Source organism: Heterodontus francisci, chromosome 17 (genome assembly GCF_036365525.1).
Source record: "Heterodontus francisci isolate sHetFra1 chromosome 17, sHetFra1.hap1, whole genome shotgun sequence".
Classification (NCBI taxonomy): Eukaryota; Metazoa; Chordata; class Chondrichthyes; order Heterodontiformes; family Heterodontidae; genus Heterodontus; species Heterodontus francisci.
In genome coordinates this window covers 67,725,533-67,749,539 of record NC_090387.1, presented here as the reverse complement: position 1 = coordinate 67,749,539, position 24,007 = coordinate 67,725,533, and the positions used below count along the sequence as shown (strand labels likewise).

Sequence of the window (24,007 nt, the reverse complement as noted above, 5' to 3'; positions counted from 1 at the left end):
AGATACGGTCCTGCCACCTGATGCCAAGTATTCTCCAGAGGCAGCGAAGATGGAATGAATTGAGACATCGCTCTTGGCTGACAGACGTTGTCCAGGCCTCGCTGCCATAGAGCAAGGTACTGAGGACACAGGCCTGATACACTCGGACTTTTGTGTTCCGTGTCAGTGCGCCATTTTCCCACACTCTCTTGGCCAGTCTGGACATAGCAGTGGAAGCCTTTCCCATGCGCTTGTTGATTTTTGCATCGAGAGACAGGTTACTGGTGATAGTTGAGCCTAGGTAGGTGAACTCGTGAACCACTTCCAGAGCGTGGTTGCCAATATTGATGGATGGAGCATTTCTGACTTCCTGTCCCATGATGTTCATTTCCTTGTGGCTGATGGTTAGGCCAAATTCGTTGCAGGCAGCCGCAAACCTGTCGATGAGACTCTGCAGACACTCTTCAGTGTGAGATGTTAAAGCAGCATCGTCAGCAAAGAGGAGTTCCCTGATGAGGACTTTCCGTACTTTGGACTTCGCTCTTAGACGGGCAAGGTTGAACAACCTGCCCCCTGATCTTGTGTGGAGGAAAATTCCTTCTTCTGAAGACTTGAACGCATGTGAGAGCAGCAGGGAGAAGAAAATCCCAAAAAGTGTGGGTGCGAGAACACAGCCCTGTTTCACGCCACTCAGGATAGGAAAGGGGTCTGATGAGGTGCCGCTATGTTGAATTGTGCCTTTCATATTGTCATGGAATGAGGTGATGATATTTAGTAGCTTTGGTGGACATCCAATCTTATCTAGTAGTCTGAAGAGACCACGTCTGCTGACGAGGTCAAAGGCTTTGGTGAGATCAATGAAAGCAATGTAGAGGGGCATCTGTTGTTTGCGGCATTTCTCCTGTATCTGACGAAGGGAGAACAGCATGTCAATGGTCGATCTCTCTGCACGAAAGCCACACTGTGCCTCAGGGTAGACGCGCGCGGCCAGCTTCTGGAGCCTGTTTAAAGCAACTCGAGCAAAGACTTTCCCCACTATGCTGAGCAGGGAGATTCCACGGTAGTTGTTGCAGTCACCGCGGTCACCTTTGTTTTTATAGAGGGTGATGATATTGGCATCGCGCATGTCCTGAGGTACTGCTCCCTCGTCCCAGCACAGACAAAGCAGTTCATGTAGTGCTGAGAATTTAGCAGGCTTGGCACTCTTGATGATTTCAGGGGTAATGCTGTCCTTCCCAGGGGCTTTTCCGCTGGCTAGAGAATCAATGGCATCACTGAGTTCCGATTTTGTTGGCTGTACGTCCAGCTCATCCATGACTGGTAGAGGCTGGGCTGCATTGAGGGCAGTCTCAGTGACAACATTCTCCCTGGAGTACAGTTCTAGGTAGTGCTCAACCCAGCGGTCCATTTGCTTGCGTTGGTCAGTGATTATGTTCCCTGATTTAGATTTGAGGGGCGCGATCTTCTTGATGGTTGGCCCAAAAGCTCTCTTCATGCCATCATACATTCCTCTGATGTTTCCGGTGTCTGAGGCCAGCTGAATATGACTGCATAGGTGTTGCCAGTAGTCATTTGCGCAGCGCCTGTTTGTTCTTTGTGCAGTGCTTCTGGCTGCTTTAAGTGCTACGGATGTTAACTCGCTGGGGGCTTTCTTGTAGTTCAACAGTGCAATGCACTTAGCGGCTATGACAGGTTCCAGCTCTTCAACATGGGATTGAAACCAGTCTGCATTTCTCTTTGCACGTTTGCCGTATGTGGTCAAAGCTGACTCATAGATGTCGTCTCTGTTGCAATAAAGATACTAATTTCACTGCAAATGTTTTGCAGGTCTCTGTTAGTTTAAAATAATGTTAAACCTAGATCATCCCCATTTCAAGTCATACCTTTCTTCAGTGTTTAAAGTGTAATTTAATCCAATACTGAAAATCAGCATGATCATTAAGCAAACACAGCCTTTTAAACCCGTGGCGACAGAGTACTAAAAATTGATTTGAGATAAAAACCGAAAAGGATGGAAATCAAAATCAAAATTGAAAATTTTGAAAAATATACAGCACACATTTGAAATACATCTGAAAAAGTACTCTGATGAAGAGACCTACTCGAAATGCGAGCCTTTTTTTCCTTCAAATTTCATTTTCCACATTCTATCTTTCACATTTTGTTTCCATTTAAGCTGGTTTCTTTCTCCATCAGGCAGTGCTGTGGGTCCTAAGATGCACTATCTTCCCCTCATTGGTCAGGTGTTTTGTTTAGTTGCTTGGATTTTTCACTTTTTTAAAAATGCTTTACAAAGGACTCAAACATATAATGGCTATAATTATAGTATCATGGCCAAACATTAATACCATCTAAACCCCATTATAAAGGCTTTGACTAAAATTTAGGACTATCAAATTACACAGACTACATAAAATTAGCCAGTACTGTCTCTTGTCTGGAATGTGATGGGCTTGCCTGGTGTTTGTAAAGGAGCAAAGATACACTGTGAGCAGTTTAACAGCTACTAATATTTTCCTCAAGTATGTTTGCTTATCTGCATCAATAATATAATAAATCCATCAGTTGATTGCTTGGGAGAATTTAGTTTTTAAAAAGTCATGCACTGAACACTATCGTGAAATCAATCCAAGCACCTGTCTGAAATATTGGGCTGGATTTTACCAAGACCACGACGTCGGGCTCCGTGGTAGGGTGGCGGAGGGGGACCAGAAGACAGTTACGGCACAGGCCCGCCACAGAGACTGATACCGGGAGGGCCCAGCCCAATCCTCCCGACAGCAGCGAGGCTCTGTGGCGGCCCCCTTGCCGCTAGACGACGGGACCTCAATTTCAATATTTAAATCAATGAATAAATTTAAATTAACTTACCCACAATCTTCCTGGACCACCTCGATCCTCAGTGTGGCAGCCAGCACTCCCCCGCTTTCAGTTTCCCATCTAGGGAAAGCCGGCGTGACGCTGGTGGGGAGGGGGAGGAGTTAAGATTTCCAGTGCAGGGTGGGGGATGGGGTCAAATAAACGTATTGGGTGTAGGGAATGGTGGGAAGGGGTGAACTTTAAACTTTGTGCAGTCTGGGGGGTGGGAAGGTCAGATTTAAAAGGTAAGCGTTTTGGGGAGAAAGGGCAAATACCTAATGTAATTTTTATTGGGAGGGTTGGAAAGGGGCATTACAATTTTATTTGTAAATTTTGGGGGCGGTTCACTTCAAAAATTCAAATTTGCTGGCAGGACTGGCTGCCCTTTAAAAATGGCGCCAACGCCTGCGCACAGGCAGCTGATGCCGTTGCCAGCGATGGACAGCCCGCCCCCATCTATGTGACTGGAGAAGGGGCAGGCCTTCCCGGCTATTTAAATGAACTGCCGCGCGGCAGATCGCGGCAGCTCTTTGAGCCCACCACCGAGAGCAGCGGTGGACTCTTAACATCCAACCCCCCATGTGGATCTAGACAGAGTGATATCAAAATGTATTTTTCCTAGCTGGCATCAAGGAGTGCCACAGCCAATCTTCTTTTACAGTATTCTATAGAGACTAAATCAGGTGGTGAGCTGGACTATGTTAAGGAGGTGAATCCAGGCAGACTTTGTGATGGACAGGTCATGGGGTCGGCACCTCAACTTAGGGTAAAATGTGACCTTGAGGTTGCAAACATTTAATTAAACAGGCAGTGTGGCCAAGGAGGGTGATGGAATTGGTGGCAAGCGTACGGCCACTGCATTCAGCAGACAATTAATATAATTGCTCTTGGCATCCCCAAGCTCATGAGGAGACAGAGGGATTGGTGAAAATTAAAGGTTCAACAAATGAGGAAGAATCAAGTTAGCTAGGTGCAATGCCCCAAATTGGATTTTTCACATCACATGGCTCAAGGTTTTGGCTTTTAGGTTGCAACCAAGTGAAATATACAACAGTGTGTTAAAGGAAGATCAAGACCAACCCCCCACCCCACAAGCTTCAAAAAAATATTGCCAACAATGCTACTAGGCATTAGTTACCTAAATCTAAAGAGCAATAGCACTCTTTATCTGTTTGAACAGCTATAAAGCCTACAGCGGATTTCCTGCATTGTTACGGTGATGGTGCTGATGCTATGGAATGCAGTCTAAACTCTTACATCTGGTCTTGCAGTTAGAGATTCTTAGCATTAATGACAGAAGCCAACAAATGAATGGGGAGCAGTTTACAGACTCAAGAAAGTAAAACCAAAGAGGAGTCTAAATTCAGAGCAGTCACTGAGTTTTCTTTATCCACTGTTAACAAGGGTAATGCGTCTCTGCAAAATTCTTGGAAAGGATTTTGTTCTCTTAAAACAAAAGTGGCAGTTTTGCAGAACAGCTTTTCAGAACAGAGAGCGCAACAAGTAGGCAATTAGGAGAACTTTTGTGAATAATACAAAGGGAAGCATTTTGCAGGGGTTTTGTTCTCCAGATGATACAAGAGCTCAAAAGTCATTATTTTGAACAATTATGAATCATTTTCATTTCACATTTATACTTTGTTCAACATGATTCGGTGAGATGACAAAGGTGCTAAATACAATGATCTGTCAGGACCGAAAAGCTCAAGTTTCCCAGGTCTTTCCTCATATCTCCATTCTTTCACAGTAGAGATCAATCTCTTCTCTGAACTGCCACTGGGGCTCAAACGCCTTTGTGTTTCAGTAACCAAAGACAGCACAAGATTGTTTCTTTGCTTCAGGAGCAGACCCAACTGTAGGTAGGAATTCCTGATCTATCATGAGACCACAAATTCCCACTTGTGGGCCAAAGCAAAGTGTTCCTTTCCTGAATTAACAGTTGTATTTCTATTCCCTCTAAAACGTTGCATACCACACCTCAAACTCAGGTTTTTCCACAAGACACAGTTCACAAAAGCAGTTCAGAACACCATACTGTACCTTCTGGATCTTCGGGTTTCCGAACCTTTTCCCACTCCTCTTGCCTTTGTTTGCGTCTTTCATCTAATTCAGCTTCGGTTACAAACCGTCTCTTAATGAGGCTATCTTCGGTCCCACTGTCCATACTTCAATGAAGTGAGACTGTAACATAATTAAAGAATTTGGCTATTATATCTACTGTTGTGCAAGCTCACATTTTTTTGCCAACATGTACTTATATTTAAGAAAAACTGAACAGTACATCATCCAAAGACTAACATTTGGTCGTGTTAAAACAGTGCAGATTTAATTCTGACATAGGGTTCAAGAACAGTTGTTCACAGGCTGTAAGCATTTTGATTGAACTTTCAGTATTAACCGTTTGCACAGTGAACCACGCTATTTTCCTCCACTTTACGTGCATCAAGAACAAAAGGGAAGGTCTGTGATAGGGTGGAAGGCAAGTGAGATTAAATGACAAAATGGATGATGCAAGGCAAAAGGAGATGGTAATGGGATAAATAAAGAAACAAATAATGGATCTAGAGGAAGTGTAAATGGGAATAACAGAATTATCACAAACAGCCATCCAAAAATATAGGGGCAGAGGATACAAGCTGAAATTATTGAACTCAATGATGAGTCCAGAAATCTGTAAAATGCCTAATTGAAAGATAAGGTGCTATTCCTTGTGCTTACGTTGAGCTTCGTTAGAACAGTGTAGGAAACTGAGGTTTGTACACTGAGAGAGGTTGAAGTGGGAGTAGGGCGGAGAACTAAAATGACAGGCAAATGAATGTTCAGGGCCATGCTTGCGGACTTAACAGAGGGTCAATCTGTGTTTGGTCTCCCCATTGTACAGGAGACCTTGTTCATCTTCATTGCTTTCAATTTCCCTTCTTCTGTTTGATGAGGTACCTACCAAAACTTGCTTTCACAGTCACATCACTTTCCTCAATAACTGTCCCTGGTTCTGGCATATTCCACATGGATTTCAACTGAAATTCCATCCTTCATGTCCTCTGGAGATCTTCCTCTACAACCTCCAACTGCACAGTCACCCATCACTGTTTCTACCTGTCTCCCAAGATCCACAAACAGAACTGCCCTGGTAGTCCTATCATTTCAGTCTGTTTTTGCCCCAGAGAACTGATTTCTTCCCATCACAAATTTATATTTTCTCCCCTTGTCCAGTCTCTTCCCACTTACATCCACGACTCTTCCGATTCCCTCCATTACTTTGACAATTTCTAGTTTCCTGGCTCTAACCGTCTCCTTTTCACCACGATCATCCAGTCCCTCTACACCTCCATCCCCTACTTAAGATAGTCTGAGAGCTCTCCGATGCTTCCTTAAGTGGTGGCCCAACCAGTCCCCAACCACCACCACCCTACTCCGCCTGGCTGCACTTGTTCTCAAATTGAACAACTCCTTTGACTCCATTCAATTCCTCCAACTAAAAGGTGTTGCTACGAGAACCCATATAGGATCTAGCTATGCTTACTTTTTTGTGGGATATGTAGAACATTCCTAGTTCCAGCCCACCCTGGTCACCTCCCTCACCTCTCTTTCCAGGATATAATGACGATATCGATGCCATTTCCTGCTCTCACCCCGACCTGGAAAATTACATCAACTTTGCTTCCAATTTCCATCCTTCCCTCGTTTTCACATGGTACATCTCAGATTCTTTCCTTCCCTTCCTCGACTTCTCTGTCCCCATTTTTGGGGATAGGCCATTGACCAATATCGATTATAAGACCACTGACTCCCACAGCTACCTCAACGACACTTCCTCACAACCTGCCTCCAGTAAGGACTCCATTCCATTCTTCCAGTTTCTCCATCTCGATCGCATCTGTTCTGATGATGTAACCTTCCACAACAATCCTTCTGACATGTCTTCCTTTTTCCTCATCCGAGGATTCCCTCCCCACCCCAATGTGGTTGACAGGGCCCTCGAACGTGTCCGATGCATCTCCCACACTTCGGCTCTCACCTCTCCCCTCCCAGAACCGCGATAGGATTCCCCTTGTCCTCACTGTCCACCCCACCAGCCTCCACATCCAAAGGAACATCCTCCACCATTTCCGCCACCTCCAGCATGATGCCACCACTAAACAGATTTTCACCTCCCTTCCCGTCAGCATTCCAAAGGGACCGTTCCTTCCACAACACCCTGGTTCACTCCTCCATCAGCCCCAATACCTTTCCCCCTTTCCACGGCACCTTCCTCACCATCCAAGGCCCCAAACATTCCTTCCAGGTGAAGCAGCAATTTACTTGTACTGCTTTCAATTTAGCATACTGTATTCACTGCACACAATGCAGTCTCCTCTACACTGGGGAGACCAAATGCAGCTTGGATGACCGCTTTGCAGAACACTCCTGCCCAGTCCACAAACATGACCCTGAGCTTCTGGTTGCTTGACATTTTAATTCACCACCTTACTCTCACGCCCACATTTCTGTCTTCGGCCTGCTGCAGTGTTCCAGTGAAGCTTAACGAAAGCTCAAGGAACAGAAACTTATCTTCCAATTAGGCACTTTACAGCTTTCTGGACTCAGCATTGAGTTCAACAATTTCAGACCATGAAATCCATTTTAATTGTTTTTTTTAACCATGTGCTGGTCTTAAAATTGTTTTTCATGTTTTTGCTTTCAGACAAAGCTGTTCATTATACTACCATTAACACTCTCTCTGGACTAATGCTTTAGTTTTGTACTGCAACTATTAGCACTCCTTTTTCTTTTTGTTCCATAACATCTTTGTCATTTAATCTCTCCCACCCTCTGCCCTTCCCTTTTGTTCTTCTTTCCCCCGCCCCCCCCCCCCCTTACACTTGTTCAAAACTGATTACATTTCTAACCGTTGCCAGTTCTGAAGAAAGGTCATTGACCAGAAATATTAACTCTGGTTCTCTCTCCACAGATGCTGCCAGATCTGCTAAGTATTTCCAGTACTTTCTGTTATTATTCGGGTGACCTCTTTGCTGGACAACTTCATTCACAAGTCTGGCCTTGTGCTTCCAGTCACTTGGCACCTTAATTCTACATCCCACCCCCACTCCGACCTCTCTGCCCTCCACCTCTTACACTTTGCCAATGAAGCTCAACGTAAGCCCCAGGAACAGCACCTCATCTTTCAACCTGGCCCTTTACAGCCTTCTGGACTCAACATTGAGTTCAAAAATTTCAAAGCATAACCCCTACCCCCATTTATTTGGGCAGCAGCAGTTAGTAATGATTCTGCTATTCCCATATGCATCTCCTCTAGACCCACTGTTTGTTTCTTTACTTAGCCCATTACCATCTCCTTTTGCCTTGCCCCATCATAACGTTTATCATTTAATCTCGCCTGCCTTCCACTCCATCACAGACCTTCCCTTTTGTTCTTCCGCACCCCCCACCTTTCCCTGCCTCTGCACATACTTAAAATCTGTTACATCTCTAACTCTTCCAGTTCTGACAAAAGGTCATTGACCTAAAACATTAACTCTGTTTCTCACTTGTAGATGCTGCCTGACCTGAGTATTTCCAGCAATTTCTGTTTTTATTTCAAATTTCCAGCACCAACAGTATTTTGCTTTTGTATTGGTACAGCAGTTTCATGCATCAATTCTTTGATTAATTCACCACCAGCGCAGCTTTGTGTGTGTCTATTTTTGGCGTAGAGAGAGTGCAACAAATAAGTTTCAGAAATCCTTGATGTTTAGGATACAAATTACAAAGCAAAAAATCCAAGTGACTCCTGACAACACAGAGCATGCGCAGAGCAATTGCACACATCGTGAGTGCGTGCCAACATTTGCCAGCCTACCAGTATGAATGTGCTCATGCGCGCGCTGATGTCACCATGCAATGACATCATTACCCCGTGATTGCCAATTCCAATCCCCCGAACAGTACCTGCTCCTTCCCGCCATCCCCACTTCAATCCCCACTTTCAATTTCCTGCTCCATCCTGCCTTGCCACTGCCTACCCTCAGCCACTCGCTCCTGCCCTCGCCACTTCCCCCCCACCCCCCTCCAAGCCGCTCGCTGCAGGCCTCGCTGCTCCCCACCGCCACCCCGCCGACCACTGGCTCCCGGTCTGGTCTCTTCCCCCTTAGGCCAATCATTCCCCACCGCGCCGCCCAACGAAGCAGGGGAGGTGGGGAATGAGTCGGTGAAACAGCGAGGTGGGGAGCGAGCGGCTGAGGGGTGACAGAGTGAGGCGGGAGTCAGTGTTCAAGAAGAGGGAAGCAGCGAGGCCTGGAGCGAGCAGCCAGGGTGGGAGGGGAAGCGAGGAGTGAACAGCCGAAGGGGCAAGGCAGGGAGCGAGCGGCCAATGTAGGGAAGCCATTAGGGCAGGAGTGAGTGGCTGAGGGGGAGAAGCGGCAAGGAGATGGGCATGGGAGGGAGCGGTGAAGGGAAGCGCGATGGCAGGAGGGAGCGGGGTACTGTTGGGGATGGGATGGCGACAGCAGCCACTGTGGGGATTTGGGTTTAAGGCTGCGTTTGCGTTTTGTGACAAATTGAGCAGTGCCCCCTTTATTACTGGCAGCTGCCTGAGACGTTGCAGACAGTGACGTTTCAGTGGATGAGGCTGTATTTGCGCATGTGCCAGTACTGCGCCACCTAGTGACTGCGCTGTCAGCAAATGCAGCCAAAACAAATTGCTCGTTTGACGACTGCAGCCTTCGTTGCACATTCAAATGAGCAAAGGGACCACAATATGTTATAACACCCAAAAAGCCACACGCAAATAAAATATAGGGGCGGCGCAGTGGTTAGCACCGCAGCCTCACAGCTCCAGGGACCAGGGTTCGATTCTGGGTACTGCCTGTGCGGAGTCTGCAAGTTCTCCCTGTGTCTGCGTGGGTTTTCCCTGGGTGCTCCGGTTTCCTCCCACATCCAATGACTTGCAGGTGATAGGTAAATTGGCCGTTGTAAATTGCCCCTAGTGTAGGGAGGTGATAGGGAATATGGGATTACTGTAGGGTTAGAATAAATGGGTGGTTGTTGGTCAGCACAGACCCAGTGGGCCGAAGGGCCTGTTTCAGTGCTGTATCTCTAAAAATAAAAAAATAAAAGAAAATTTTAAAAAAACGCTTGTTCACCTTGCATATACTCAATGATTGAGCATCCACAACTCTCTGGGATACAGAATTCCAAAGATTCACTACCCTCTGAGTGAAGAAATTTTTCCTCATCTCATTCCTAAATGATCAAATCCTCAACCTGAGGCTGTGCCCCCATGCATACCCGAACTCGCACCAAATCACGTTCACCCATGACCCATGTGCTCGCTGACCTACACTGGCTCCCAGTCCAACAGTTTCAATTTCAAAATTCTCATCCTAATTTTCAAGTCTCTTCATTGCCTCAGTCCTCACTATCTCTGTAACCTCCAGCCACAACCCTTCAAGATCTCTACACTTCACCAATTCTGGACTCCTGCACATCCCCGACTTTTCTCGCTCTACCATTGATGGCCGTGCCTTCAGCTGCCAAGGCCCTAAGCCCGGAATTCCCTCCCTAAACCTCTCTGCCTCTCTAGATCTCTCTCCTCCTTTAAGACACTCCTTAAAAGGTTATTTGACCTTTTCTAATCGCTCATGTGGCTCATGTCAAACTTTGTTTGATAACACTCGGTAAAGCAACTTGGGACATTTTACTATATTAAAGGCACTATATAAATCTAAGTTATTGTTGTCCTAGCCAAACATTTAACATCTCTGGATATCAAGCTATTTTGGTAAATGGCAGTTTTTTAACAAATGAGGCACCATTACATTGCCTATAAATGTATTCCACTTCCTTCTTAGCATGAAGAATCAAATATTTGCAGTCAACTTTGCTTTCTTTTTTAATAGTTGAGTTTTTTAAAAACACAGTTGCAAGCTGCCATCACTGTTAAATATTCACTAGCGCTCCCTATAGACACTTGCAGATGAATCACGAAAAGGCTGTGCATATTAACCTATTTTTGACTACAATGAGCAACATGGTGACCATGTTCAATCTCATTTTGTGAATCTGACAGAATTGACCCCTGGCCTAAAGAAATTGCAATAGCCATACCACTGAGCTATCAGAGAAATCGAGAAAAAAATTACATCTTAGCTTGCATGTTTTATTCATTCAGTATTGAATAATGGGCAATATTGAAAGGATGTTAAAATATACGAGAAGAAATGGTTATACAAATTTATTTTGTTGCATGAGAATTACCTCCAGGGCATATCTTGCACAATTCATCACTGCAGCAGAGATGTCCAATTTCTTTCCCTTGCAAATGACTACCTTGAGAAAATTAAAGCCCAGACAGTACAAGACACAGTATACACCACTGATATAAACCACTAATTTAAAAATAACCTGTTTCTTTCTTGCATCAAAATGACTACAGGCTATACACATACCAACCAAAATAAACACTCCAGCACACACAAAGTAAATGATTTTGAACAGGAGCCAATTATCTGCTCTCAACTGCCACTGCAAAAGAGCGCATACAGTAACAGAATCCACAGGACCAGCACAGTCCATTTACTGCAAAGGAATAATGTCTTCAGAGGACTCAAATACAGCACACTACAAATTACCTTTATCACTAAAGGCCGACTGAAGGCAAAACTGGGCATTTCTTAAAACAGTTTGCCTATGAACAGTGCCATGCAGAGTAGAAATAAAAATGTAGAAGTTCCATTTAAGTCACTGCAATGCAGCACTTAATAGGTGCTGTGGTCATGCCACTCACTGGTGCTTCAAAAGTGCACTAAGCTGTAGGCCATGGGCTTGTATTCTTAAATTGGACTAAGCAGTCTAATGCTGTCATTAGGATTTCAGCAGAAATGTATGAAATTTTGCACATCTGCAGAGATTGGTGAAAAACTACCAGTAGTACAATTTGTCCTTCTAAGCTTGGGTTGTGTTTGGAGGGAGTACTTTGAGCTATGTAATACTGAGCATACAGTACTGGGGGTGTGAGCAATGTTCCTCTAAGCTGCACAGCAACCCAAAAGTTCCTCTGCAGGCTGCGCACAAGTTGACCTCTAAGTTACAGCGCGTGAACTGCCACGCAAAAAAATTTAAAGGGTCCACACACTTAAACAAATCGCCCGTGCACTACAAAAAAAATTCAGATGGTATGTTGGGTGCAAGAGATTAGAACATATAACAAGAAAAAAAAAATCAAGCTTACCAGTGCAATCGAACCAAAAAAGCCAATTCTAGTAACAACTCTAGAAAATATTCTCCAACCCGTAAGGCAAATCAAGCTCTGGAAGACCACATTTACCAATGACACATCACAAGATGTACGTGAACAGCCCCTTCACACCCCCGCTGATTCCACTTTCTTTAAGATTAGCACTGTACAGGTCCAAAAGTGAACGTGTCCCTCAGTCATGGCCTTCTTACCCAATTTTACTTCAATACTCTTCAACAGACCCCCCTTAAAATGTATATGGTGTCTTGCTTCTACTGCCTCCTCGGTAGCATACTCCACACATACATCACTTTCTGTGCGTGCACTTTACAACTTAGCTGTGCATTCACATTTTTTCATCTAACTTTGAATCCATGTCTCCTAGCCCTGGAGCTTTTGTTAATATTGGAAGACTGCTTCTGGGTCTCCTCAACTTAAAAACATCAAGAATGACACTTTAAAATAACTTTCTCCCGCTGTAAATATCCCTTTGCTCGTTCCTCATTGCTCATGTGCCCAAATCCCAATTTTCAATCTCTTTTGTACTTCCTACAATTCAGTGTGGTCTCCCTGTGATGCTGTTCCCAGTACTTTGGGGATGAACCAATACCTTAACTTCAATCACTTTCCAAACTTGTGCTCTGTCCTTCAAGTCAGAGGCCCCAAGATCCCTTATACCATCACTGCACATTGTGCTGATAGCTTCAAAAGTTTTCCTACAAGACAAGAAATGCCTCATTTCTTGTACACTATTCCCACTGCATTATTCCTTATTCCTGTACCATTGAGACATCACTACAAATAAACTATCAGATTCTTTATCTTAATGTTATTGGTGGGATTTTGCTGTGCACAAATTAGCTGCTGCTTTTCCTACATTACAACAGTGACTGCACTTGAAAGTACTTTTTTAGTTGTGAAATACTTTAGGATGCCCTAAAGGTACTCAGGCAGATGGTTATAAATGTGCTGTAGAGTCTTCAATGTTTTCAGAAAGCAAACACTCCTGCTCTGACACTGAAACCATTAAAAATTTACCAGCTGGGGACTGCAGCTCAGTTTATGCACATAAGCACATTCTGGCAGAATTCACCCCCACTGGGCAGAATGCTAATCACAGCTCGCAGTATAACAGAGATCCTGTAATGCAGTATAACCTTCAGCTAAAACTAACACAAGACTATCATAATTAAAACATATTAGCTGAAGTACAATTTTTCCTACAGTGCATTGGTAGCAATATGCAAAGTAACTGAGAGGCAACACTGCTGTCAGAGGGACATGCCAAGAAAAATGGTTCCTCAGTGGGAGTGATGAGGAAAAAGGGGAGAATGGAAAGCAACTCACTGTAGGCAGCTCTCACACACTGAAAAGACATTTTGGTACCAAAGGAAAACAAAAAAAAAAGGAGACTGACATGTAAAAATATTGCATTATCAGAAGAAATCATCCACAGGGAAATCTGTACTGAAAAGTTGAAACAAATTTAAAAGCTTAATGAATGTTAATGCAGTATCAGCTGACATTTAAGCAAAATTAAAACTTGGGTCCAGGGAGAAAAACAAAAATTCCAATTACTTTTATTAATGTTTAATTTGTTACGGATATTAAGGTCGAGAAACATATATGGCACATTACATTGATGGATTTAAATTAGACTTAAGACAGCTTTATATATTCACACAGACTTTACTGGTCAAATTTCAGATATTAGGAGATGCAAATACAACCCTTATCAACTTTCTGGCTTCCACTTCACTCATGCATTGAAAAGCCTCATCATAACATCAGAAATACAAAATCACCAAACTTATTTCTTTTGCAGTCTGTTCAAAGTCTTTTTTACTCCTTCTTACTTGAATGAATCATTTGAAAACTATACTGGAGGTAGAGCTCATAGACATAAAAGTGACATTAAAGCACACTGTTGGGTAAAGCAATATACTTGGCTCCACATCAAATGACACTAGCAACTACCGAAGAGTAAGAGAGGTTCAGATTTAGTGCTGTGCCATACACAGCATATCTCAGTGTGCCACTGCACCACTGGAACCTCCCCTAATATATGCAGTAGATGGTACGACAGTGTTGGGAGCTTTACAAACATTTTCAGGTTCAAGCCTTACTCCAAAGGCTGACACTTCAGTGGAATACTGAAGGAGCACTGCACTATCAGTGGTGCTGGCTTTTGGATGAGATTTAAACTGAGGCTTCGTCTATTCTCTCAGGTAGATGTAAAGATCCAATGGCACTACTCAAAGAAGAGAAAGGGAGTTTTCCTATGTTCCAGCAAAACATTTATTCCAAAATCAACATCACAAACAGATTATCTGGTCATTTATCTCACTGTCTGTGGGACCTTGCTATGTGCAAATTGCCTGCTGCATTTCTCTACATTACAACAAAGACAACACTTAAAAGTACTTTGTTAGCCTTGGGATGCCTCAGGGTCATGAAAAGTGTGATATAAATGAAAGTTCTTTCTTTGCCACTCAGAGATGAGAATTATTTCTGTTATCTCCTGTTTGGAGCACACAGGTCCAGATCAATGGTAAGCCTGACTTGGTCACTTTCATCTTTTTACAACCCCTCCCTTTATAGGATTGCCAGCCACTGGCTTGGTGCTCAACCATGGCAACATAAGCATTTTTGAAATATACTATCTGCTGTGATCTAATGCTCACATTCATCTAGTTTCTGTCATTACTGATTTCATGGCCATTCATGCATTCCTCTATTATCAACATTAAGGGAAGGTCTTAAATAAAAACTCAAAAAAACTTTCAAATATTGGAAAGTATCTGCAACCACTTTTGTCTCGTTCCTCCCTACTCCATATTTTATGTTATCTCACATATGCATCGTTCCCCAAAGGCAGCAGATCTGTGTATAAGCTTCCATTAATGCCACTCCAAAATGTCTGCAACTTGATAAGTAAGAGTAACCTAGGTGAATTCACTTTTAGATTTTCCTGTCCCAGACAGACCATGAGGCTAAAAACTCACTAATTACAAATAAAACATTTTTTTCCCTCAGCACATCTGTTAGCAATAGCAGATGCCAAACACTGGTTGTTGCTGGAAGCATAGAAAATTCTTTTCAATTCACATTGGGATGCCAAATGACAAGTCCAGAACCGTGATAAAATAACGTGCTGCTCTGCAATGACGCATCTTATCAAATGCTCTGCAAATGGTGAAGGTGACTGCTTTGGGCTAAGCATCACGAGAATCACTCAATTTCTGGCCATGAGTTTGAAATCAAGTCAAGCTGCTGTGCAGTCTAACAACAGCTTCTCATTCACAGAGCTAATGAAGTGTTTGTTTACAAATACCTACCCCACTCTTCCACTCGAAAACCTAGCAATCGGCTTTGCAATAAAAATTTTGCATAATTGAAATGCCATCCAACCCTACACTCTGCTCTTCCAGATGGTTTTCAGTGTTTCCACTTGTTAAATGTCATCACAAATTTCTAAAGGTTTGTATAAGTAGTTGCCAATGCCCAAATACATAATTATCATTGATTTAAATGAATGCTAAGTATAATCTCTTATTAATCAATTCCCAGCTTCCAATTTGAGCCATGAAAATAGAATGCAGCAATGTCCAGTGTCATTAACAGTCAACAATAATTGAATTAAAAGTTAGCAATATGAGTCATCTTGGGTGAAAGGCTGCAGGCTCCAGCTATATTTATTTATTGCAATTGCTAAAGACATTGTTTCTACTTAATTACAATAATCTTTCTATATTTGTGGAGTCTAAGCTACAGTAACAAAGAAAATATCATGAAGGTATGAAGTTCCTTTAAAATATAAAACCACCTCTGGTTCAAGAAGAAAGGAGGGCTGGTTGATTATGTATGCAAGTCTAGGAAACATTTATTTCTTTCGAGTCTAAATAAATAAAGGGAAAGCATTATGATTTTTAAGTTCATTCAGCATTTAAATTCAAAATACTTCAAACACTATTCACAGAACAAGTTCTAATAAGAATAATAAATGGCCACCCAGCTATTTCAGTAGTCCAGATCAATTTTCAGGACCCAATCAGAGCATTTCTGTCACTATCCTGTCATATCCTTCGGCTATTTGCTGAATTGGGAATTCATCCAACTGTATTTGAATGCCTCAATGAAGTCACCATTTACTAAGGTAAGGGGCAGTATTTTCAATAAATCACTGCTCCCAGGATTAAGCTATTCCTTATGCTTAATTGAGCTCAATGGTTCGTCTGTTTATAATGATTTATTGGTTCTAGTCCAATGTTGCACAAGGTACCTGCCTACATCCAACTTATCAATTCCTTTATTAATTCACAAAAATTCTTAATTCCCAAAACATTTTTGCAGTAAGAGATTTAACTTTGTTAACCACTCTTCATGAGTCTATCATTTAATGCCTATAACTCATTTTGATGGCCTTTCCTAAACCTCTAAATAGGGTATAGGCACAAGAGCTTTATACAAGGCCCACCATTCCTTGTATTTATATCAACTATTTATATACTATGACATTAGTCATATATTCAGTCATCTATTAAACACAAATCTTTAACTTGATTCATGTCAATGGTATATACCAGGGGTGTCCAACCTTTTCGCATGAGAGGCCACATTATAATTTTTGTCCTACATAGGGGGCTGGTGAGCAAATTTCAGAAAGACATTTTACTATTAATCAAAACAAAAAATGTCAATTTTTTGTGAACAATCTTTAAATGAGAAGACTAATTTATTAACTTGCTTTCTCATCACTATGTTGAAAACGGATTTAGTGAGATACCAGGCATTTTTTTTCTTGCAGAAGTAGACAATGTCTGCCCACACGCTTGATGTAGTGATGTGGAGTATTCCAGGTAGATGTCCATCTGGCAGAAGCGATCTTGATCGCTCTCTCTCCATCTGTCTCTGTCTCTGTGTATGTCTGACTCTGTGTGCATCTCTCTCTCTGTCTGTCTCTGTGCGTGTCTCTCTCTCCATCTGTCTCTGTGTGTCTTTGTCTCTCTCTTTCTTCCCCTCCCTCTGTGACTCCACTCCTCTCTTTGTCCCACCACCACCACTCCCAACACCCAGGGCCCAGTTACACCAGCACCCTACTCCTGGTTACCCCATCACCCTGCACCCAGGGTCCAGGCCTGGGCCCTGCTGCCTCCTCAGGCAGCTCCTCCTCGGTTGTGGCAGAGATGAAGAGCCTGGGACCCAAGGCCAGGTCCATAGACAGTCAGAGTCAGTGCTGGGCCTGGGCCCGAGCTCAAGGCCAGGAAGGCTACACTGGGAATGGAGTTTGGGCAGGAAGCGCAGTAGACAAGCAGCTCAGCCTGGGAGACACCATCTTACTAAAGGAACCAGATCAGATTGTCTGCCATCTTGGTAAAGGATGACATGTGCTGCGAAGCATTTCCGCCATATCAGTAAAGCAGCTGCAGCCATCGTCAGTCACAAAGTTTAGACAGCCAGACGAAGCCAATGGCAGATTTCCAGTGGAAATTTTCATCCTTGGCGGGCCGAATGGTAACCTTTGACAGGCCAGATTGTGACCCATGGGCCTTATGTTGAACAACCCTGGTATATGCCTTTCATTTTTAATCATATCTGCCCTTATTACTACCAATGTCAATAGCATACCTCTCAATATTAGGTGCAATTCACAATTCATCTGGCTGTTTCTTATTGTTTAAGGGTAGTTACTAAATCATCCTGGATCTCAAATAATTTCAATTTAATTACAAGTCTGCGTTCCATTCAAATTCAAAACATCCACTCTTGCCCAGCCACTCTATTACCACTCTGAATTAATACAATAAGTTAGCTTGCTGTGACCTGTATTTAATAAAACCAATTTGAATTTGTAATGAGATCCTTCGTTCTCATTAAATGTTCATCTGTCTTTTTTACAATAAACTCCAATATTGTTCTTACCAGATGTCAAACTAATGGCTTCTAATTCCTAAGATTGTATTTGACCTTTTAACATCAGGTCTTTTTCAATCATCTGCTACTATCATGTATTAATGAGTTCTTCATTCCATTTTTCTTCGATCCTTGCATATTTTTGATTACATTTCATCTTTCATCATCCTTCTGTGCCTCATGCATACTTAAGCATCCCAGATTTTCAAAAGAATGTTTTATAAATTTTTCAAATCAGCCAGAACCATTTCACCTGCCTCCAACTATCAAATACCGTTAAAATAAGTTGATATTAAGCATCATTAGTAACAAATCTGTGTGATAACTTCCCTTTTCATCAAAGTAAAAGGGATAAGAACCTACATTCTCCTCTGTCTTATTTATAGCAATGTAGACATTTACATTTAGGACAGTGATTAAAACAGTAATAATCACACACTTCTTCAAGAGAAGTCACACCAAATGCAAGATACAGAAAACCACTTCTTGCTTTCACAAATCCCCTGGTGTTGGTTAGTGCAGTAATGGCACTGAAAATTGAACCAACAATTTTGCATTTCAGTGACATTTGTACAAGCAAAATAAATATAAAGTTAATTTCAAAAAACACAACTACATTTCTACCCCACAAGGGGAAAAGCAAATGTTATCTATCTCCAGTCAAGGTGCTCGGGATATTCTCAAAATAAATTGCAAGATAAAGGTTGAGAATCTGAATTACGGCAATATCACAATCAAATTAAATGTTGTCAACAAAGGCAGTCATCATTTTAGGAGAAGAATAAGGAGCTTATGGCAAATCCAGTTAGAGTATTACAATGTACATCTAATGTGCCATAGAAAGCACAGCACAGGGTTCACAATATCCTGTCTAATGCCGTTTAAATTAAAATCTAATAAAGCAACATTGGGATAGGGGACATTTGTTCCAGCCACGTGGTGAACTGTGGGTGGTTCCCACTGCTCAACTCCCCATCTGACCGCAGCAAGTGTGTTTTGTTATTAGCGTTTAACCCCTTGGTGTTTTATTTTTCAAATAAACAGACAGCGACAGTTTTTCTTGCTGGTCTAAAAACAGAAAATCACTTGTTTATTGATCAATATGCCTTATCCCGAAATTGTCACAATTGTGCACGCGCACGAGACAGAGAGGGAAAAAGTGGAAAGTGATTTTCAGTGTGGAGGGAAGGTCATGATAAAGCGATTGAATTCTCTTGTAAAGCGAGTTCTTGTTGGGTGCAGACCTGGGATGATTGTAGATTTCTCTCTTGATTGAAGGTTCAATTGAAGATGGTGGATCACTTCTAGTTTGCTGCTGTCTCGTGTAAATGTAGGATTCTACAGCAGGGCATGTGCCTTCTGGCTTGCTGGAAAACAAGTTGCTGGATGTTGCTTTGACTTCTCTCTCTTTCTCTGGAGTCTTTCTCTCCAGGCTGATTTTTTTTTTTAAAAAGGTCAAGCTGTGTTACTTCTCACCTCCTGGTAGGAGATGCTCTGGTCTCTTTCCCATGGTGATCGTACAATTACCCAGGATGTGGCTACTTCACACCTTCGTTGTTTCAGAAGACAATCAATTCTGGAATTTTTTGGATGGGTTCAATTGACACCTCTTAGCTTTGAAGAAGTGTCCTTAGTTCTTCTCAGACAGTTTGAATACACAAAGGCCAAGCCTTTTTCTTTGGTGGCCATTTTGGATGCATTGTTCACTTTTTAAAAGAAAAAGTCAGTTTTTATAAGTTCAGATTTTGTTCATGATTGTTGTATCATCGCACTTCTGGTGTGTGTGACACTTTAATCATAAAGAAATTATCGCAGTTTCATCGACATGACTGTGTCATGCATATCTGGGCAACTTCAAAATGTGCAGTGGTAGTTTGTAAATGGAAGCATACTTTAGGATTTACTTCTTCAATAGGCACCATTCAATCCTCAACAGACATCTCACCACTCCTCCCTAGGAATGTGCTTTTAAAAAAAAGCTTTGCCCTCCCCAACCACTCAGATGTAAACACCTGAGAATTCAACTGTCAAGTCAATTACTGACAGTACTCAGAATAATGTACTCATGGGTTCATCTTACAAAATATAGTTTAAAAACATATTTGTTACACTCAAAGAAATTGAGGACAAATTTTAGTTTGATAATTTTGTGTCTTTTGTTTGCACGCTTTAAGGAGCAAAGTACATTGTTCCATTTTCTGCTGACTAAGTCATTAGTATCCAATTGCAAACTTTACGAAGTATCAATAGATTCTGTGTGCTATTGTTCATAGTTCATCAAGTGTTTTGAGCAAGGCTGTGATTTTTATGGGCACACTTCAAATATTTTCTTTGGGAACCTATGCATTTGGAACTGTTCGTAAATTGTTTAAGTTAATTAGAGGCTAGCATATTGTTTGTAAATTGAAATTCTCTCCCTAAATCTCTCCACCTCTCAAAACCAATCTTTTGATTACTCCTAATTCCGACATGCGTTTTCCTTGTGAAACATCACCTTAGATGAAAGTTACTATATAGAACACCTTTACTGTAGTAAAACATTCCAGGGCACCTCACAAGAGCATAATCAGATAAAAATTGACACCGTCCTGAAATAATTGACATCGTCATTAAGATGGTTGTTTTGTTATTTGTGTAGTTCTGAACTTCTGGTAAGTAAATCTAACTATTTAATGGCTATGTTTACCTTTTCTGTACATGAAAGAAGACAAGACAGCTTTTGCTCTGGCCTGAAACCCACTATGGAATTTCACCAGCTATTTCAAATCTGTGGAATGATGAGCAAATGATAATTAGTGTAAACCAAGGATAAAGCTCATAGAGTGCAGGACATGATTTAATGGTGAGACTTCTATCATGCCAAGTTAGGAAGACCTGGTGCTGATCACACTGCTACTGTGTTCAGCAACTGTAATGCAGCCTTTGCATTATCATGTGTGTTGAGGAGTATCATTTCCTCTAATAAATCCATGAACAAAAGACTTTGCATCTAAACTCTCATCCTGGCACACAGATAATAGTTCCAAGCTCATCTCTCTGGTGTCTGTCAATACTATTGTAGCCAAAACATACCATATTATGAAATTTAATTGATACAATCAGTACAATTTCTGCTCACACAGCATTACAACAAAAAATGTTCCACAAGTGCATTTCAAGGAATGTTATATCAATGTACAAAGAAATTATTTCTCTCTGTCTCTGTCTCTCAGCCAAAAAGTCCAAAACAGAAGTTGCTTTCCCCACACCATCCCCCACCACCCCCCAATCTTTCTACTGTTTTGATTGACTTATGCTGTGTTGAATTATAAAACGCCTCTCTTCAAAAATTATCAGAGATTAAAAGTTCGTCAACACCAGCGCTCTGGATATCTCCTGAATGACCAAACATGGCTAACAAGTGGGTCATTGTTCGTGAACAATTTAAAACTTTAGCCCATCAACATATAAAACATATGTGAATTGTCACAGGATTCCACACAAACCTCAATCACAACTGAGTCCTCAGCTTAGCAGAAAACACAAGATAAGACTGTACCTTTTAATTTGATTGGCTTCCTTTGTTCTTTCCTTTATTGGTAGATTTTGCTACCTGTACATGCTTAATTTGTTTTCTCGAATCATTTTCCTTGCATGTGATGGTTTTTTGCCCACCTATTCATCTGCAATTTGTCAAATATGAAATTTGAGCCAATAAGGTTGCAGCATGACCAAGAAATGTGCAAGTCTACAGAATTAATGCCTAAAGTGTGATGGAAAAAAGGTACACTGGACAGAATGCATTAATATATACACAGAAAAATTAACAAAGCTAAGTCAAACAAATTAACAAGATTATATTGTGTGACATGCAATCTACATTAAAAATTTTATGTCTACTCACAGTTATTAACTGTTTCCATTATAAAATTCCTAGGTCCATATTTTTAATGGAAGCTAGCTATGTAAACTGGTCCTGCTATAATGATACCTCCCCTTATGTAGGCAGTAATTACAGCAAGGCAAGTTTACATAGGCAGTTTGCACTGTAGATGTGATCATAGGAATTTATAATGAAAATCTAAAAATGACAGAATGTATAACTTTAAAATGGGGACTGAATTCTGTCTGTACACCCTGGTCCCATTGTTCCCGAACCTCTAACCCTGCTGTATGCAAAAAATACATTTGTTCTTGACTTGCCAATGTAGAACCCCATGGGAAATAGACAAATATAATCCAGTTTATCCCCACTGGCACTGCTTACAGTAAAAAAATTCCTCTCTCTATACTGTCATCTCATTTCTTTACAACACTAATTATTTTGTGTCACTTTCACAGTATGCCTTTCACATTGTCGGTATGGTTGCCACAAATGCTTGCTCTCTGCAGTGTTTGATTCACTCATCTCTATTGCACTTTCTGAATCTCTCTTTCACTCTCTTTTTTGTACATCTTCAACATCTGTGTGACTTTCAGATATCTTTGTTCACATGTACATTCAACATCTACCTCACCTCTTTGAAAGCCTACAGTACTTAGGAAGGTGGGAACAGGGAACTTCTGCAAAATGACAAAGCAAATGGGGATAAGGAGGGAATCAGCATCAGTTAGAAGGAAACATGAGATTGGGGTTACGGGAGGGATTGGTCACAGATGGGCAGGAGTTCAAGTTGCAGTTAGCCTGGGTGAGACGAGTATTGGAAGCTCAAGGTCAACAGATCAAATGGTCTTTTTTTAAATTCTGAACCTTTTCTTAGGCTTTTATGAAATTGGGGGTGAAAAGTTACATTTTCAAAATCAGTGTCAATGAGTTCAAGGTTGAACTCCTACAGTGGAGCAAGGTCTCAATTATATCACAGAATGATCAATTACAGCTGAATTATATGTCCTACTAAAATTTCTTCCAAAACAATTTTTCACCTCACCAAAGTCATCATACACCAAGTTAATCATTGTTTGCATCTATTCTCTTTTGACAGTGGGAAAATGTTTCATTTCCCCAACAGTTTTACTGCCTCACACAAAGAAAAGGTGGTCGGAACCCATCACACTAAACACTTCCTGACCTTCAATTGCACATCAACTGATCTCGAAAGAACACAACAGGACAACAAAGTTCACTAGCAGTGCCATAATGGAAAAGAAAGCTAAATAGAAGCAATGGCAAATCTCTTCACTAACCATCATCACCTCTTGGTTACACAGATCACCACATATAAAATTGGTTGGTAGTTGTCAGCACTTTTGAAAATTGTGAAGTGTTGCAAAACATCCTAAAAAATCTAGCACCACCTGGTGGATGAACTAGACCACTCCAAATTCTACATCCAACCTGATATAGTTCGAGCGCATTGTCAGTATTATGAAAACCTGAGACAGCCTGCGATTGTGGCAGCTCCAGTTTTCCCTCCCTCTTGAAGCAATCAGCTTCACTTGTGCCAATAAAAGCAAGTATTGTGCAGCAACAGAAAGAATTAACTTGCAGTATTTCCAATGTGGATGATACACCAATCAAGAAGGATAGGATGCTATAGTAAGGTTTAAATAGGTGAAGCACTACTTTCTGCAATCTATCAGCAGATGATGGACGCCGAGATGCTTGCTGTTCCAAGGTGTAAAAAACACGGGGCAAGATCTGTTTATACTAATTTTGTTGCCTGGCACCAGAGAGTCAGCTGGACAGCTGAAATAAAGGATCATTTTTTTAAACTTCTAATTGAAAGCAATGACATGAAATTCTGACTGACCATCATCGTGCAACAGACTATGCTTAAGTGTCAAACATACCATTTCTTTAACACTTAACTTTCAAATTACATTTTGAGTATTACTGTTAATTGATTGAGGGGTAAATATTTGCCAGGACACTGGGGATAACTCTCCTGCTATTGTTCAAGGCCATTTAAAACCCAAAAGCTAGCTCGTATTTTTTCCCCGCTGTACCGCTTTCCTCCCCTCCTCTCGTGAAGGTAGCTGACTTTTTTCTGGGGTGGGATGGGGTGGTTTCATGGGCAGCCAATGCCCTCAATATGTAGCCCAAATGGCCATTATTCAAGTGTG

The 24,007-nt window shown here is 41.7% G+C and overlaps 1 protein-coding gene across 1 annotated transcript in view; it reads right to left on the bottom strand.

The window, feature by feature from the left end:
• The window catches only part of psme3ip1 (proteasome activator subunit 3 interacting protein 1), a 116,423-nt gene that overhangs the window by 78,125 nt on the left and 14,291 nt on the right, over positions 1-24,007 (bottom strand). Inside the window, exon 2 of the mRNA XM_068049583.1 lies at positions 4,879-5,019. Coding sequence (XP_067905684.1) covers positions 4,879-5,002 — 124 coding nt within the window. The 5' untranslated portion in view covers positions 5,003-5,019. The remainder of the gene's footprint in view (positions 1-4,878; positions 5,020-24,007) is intronic.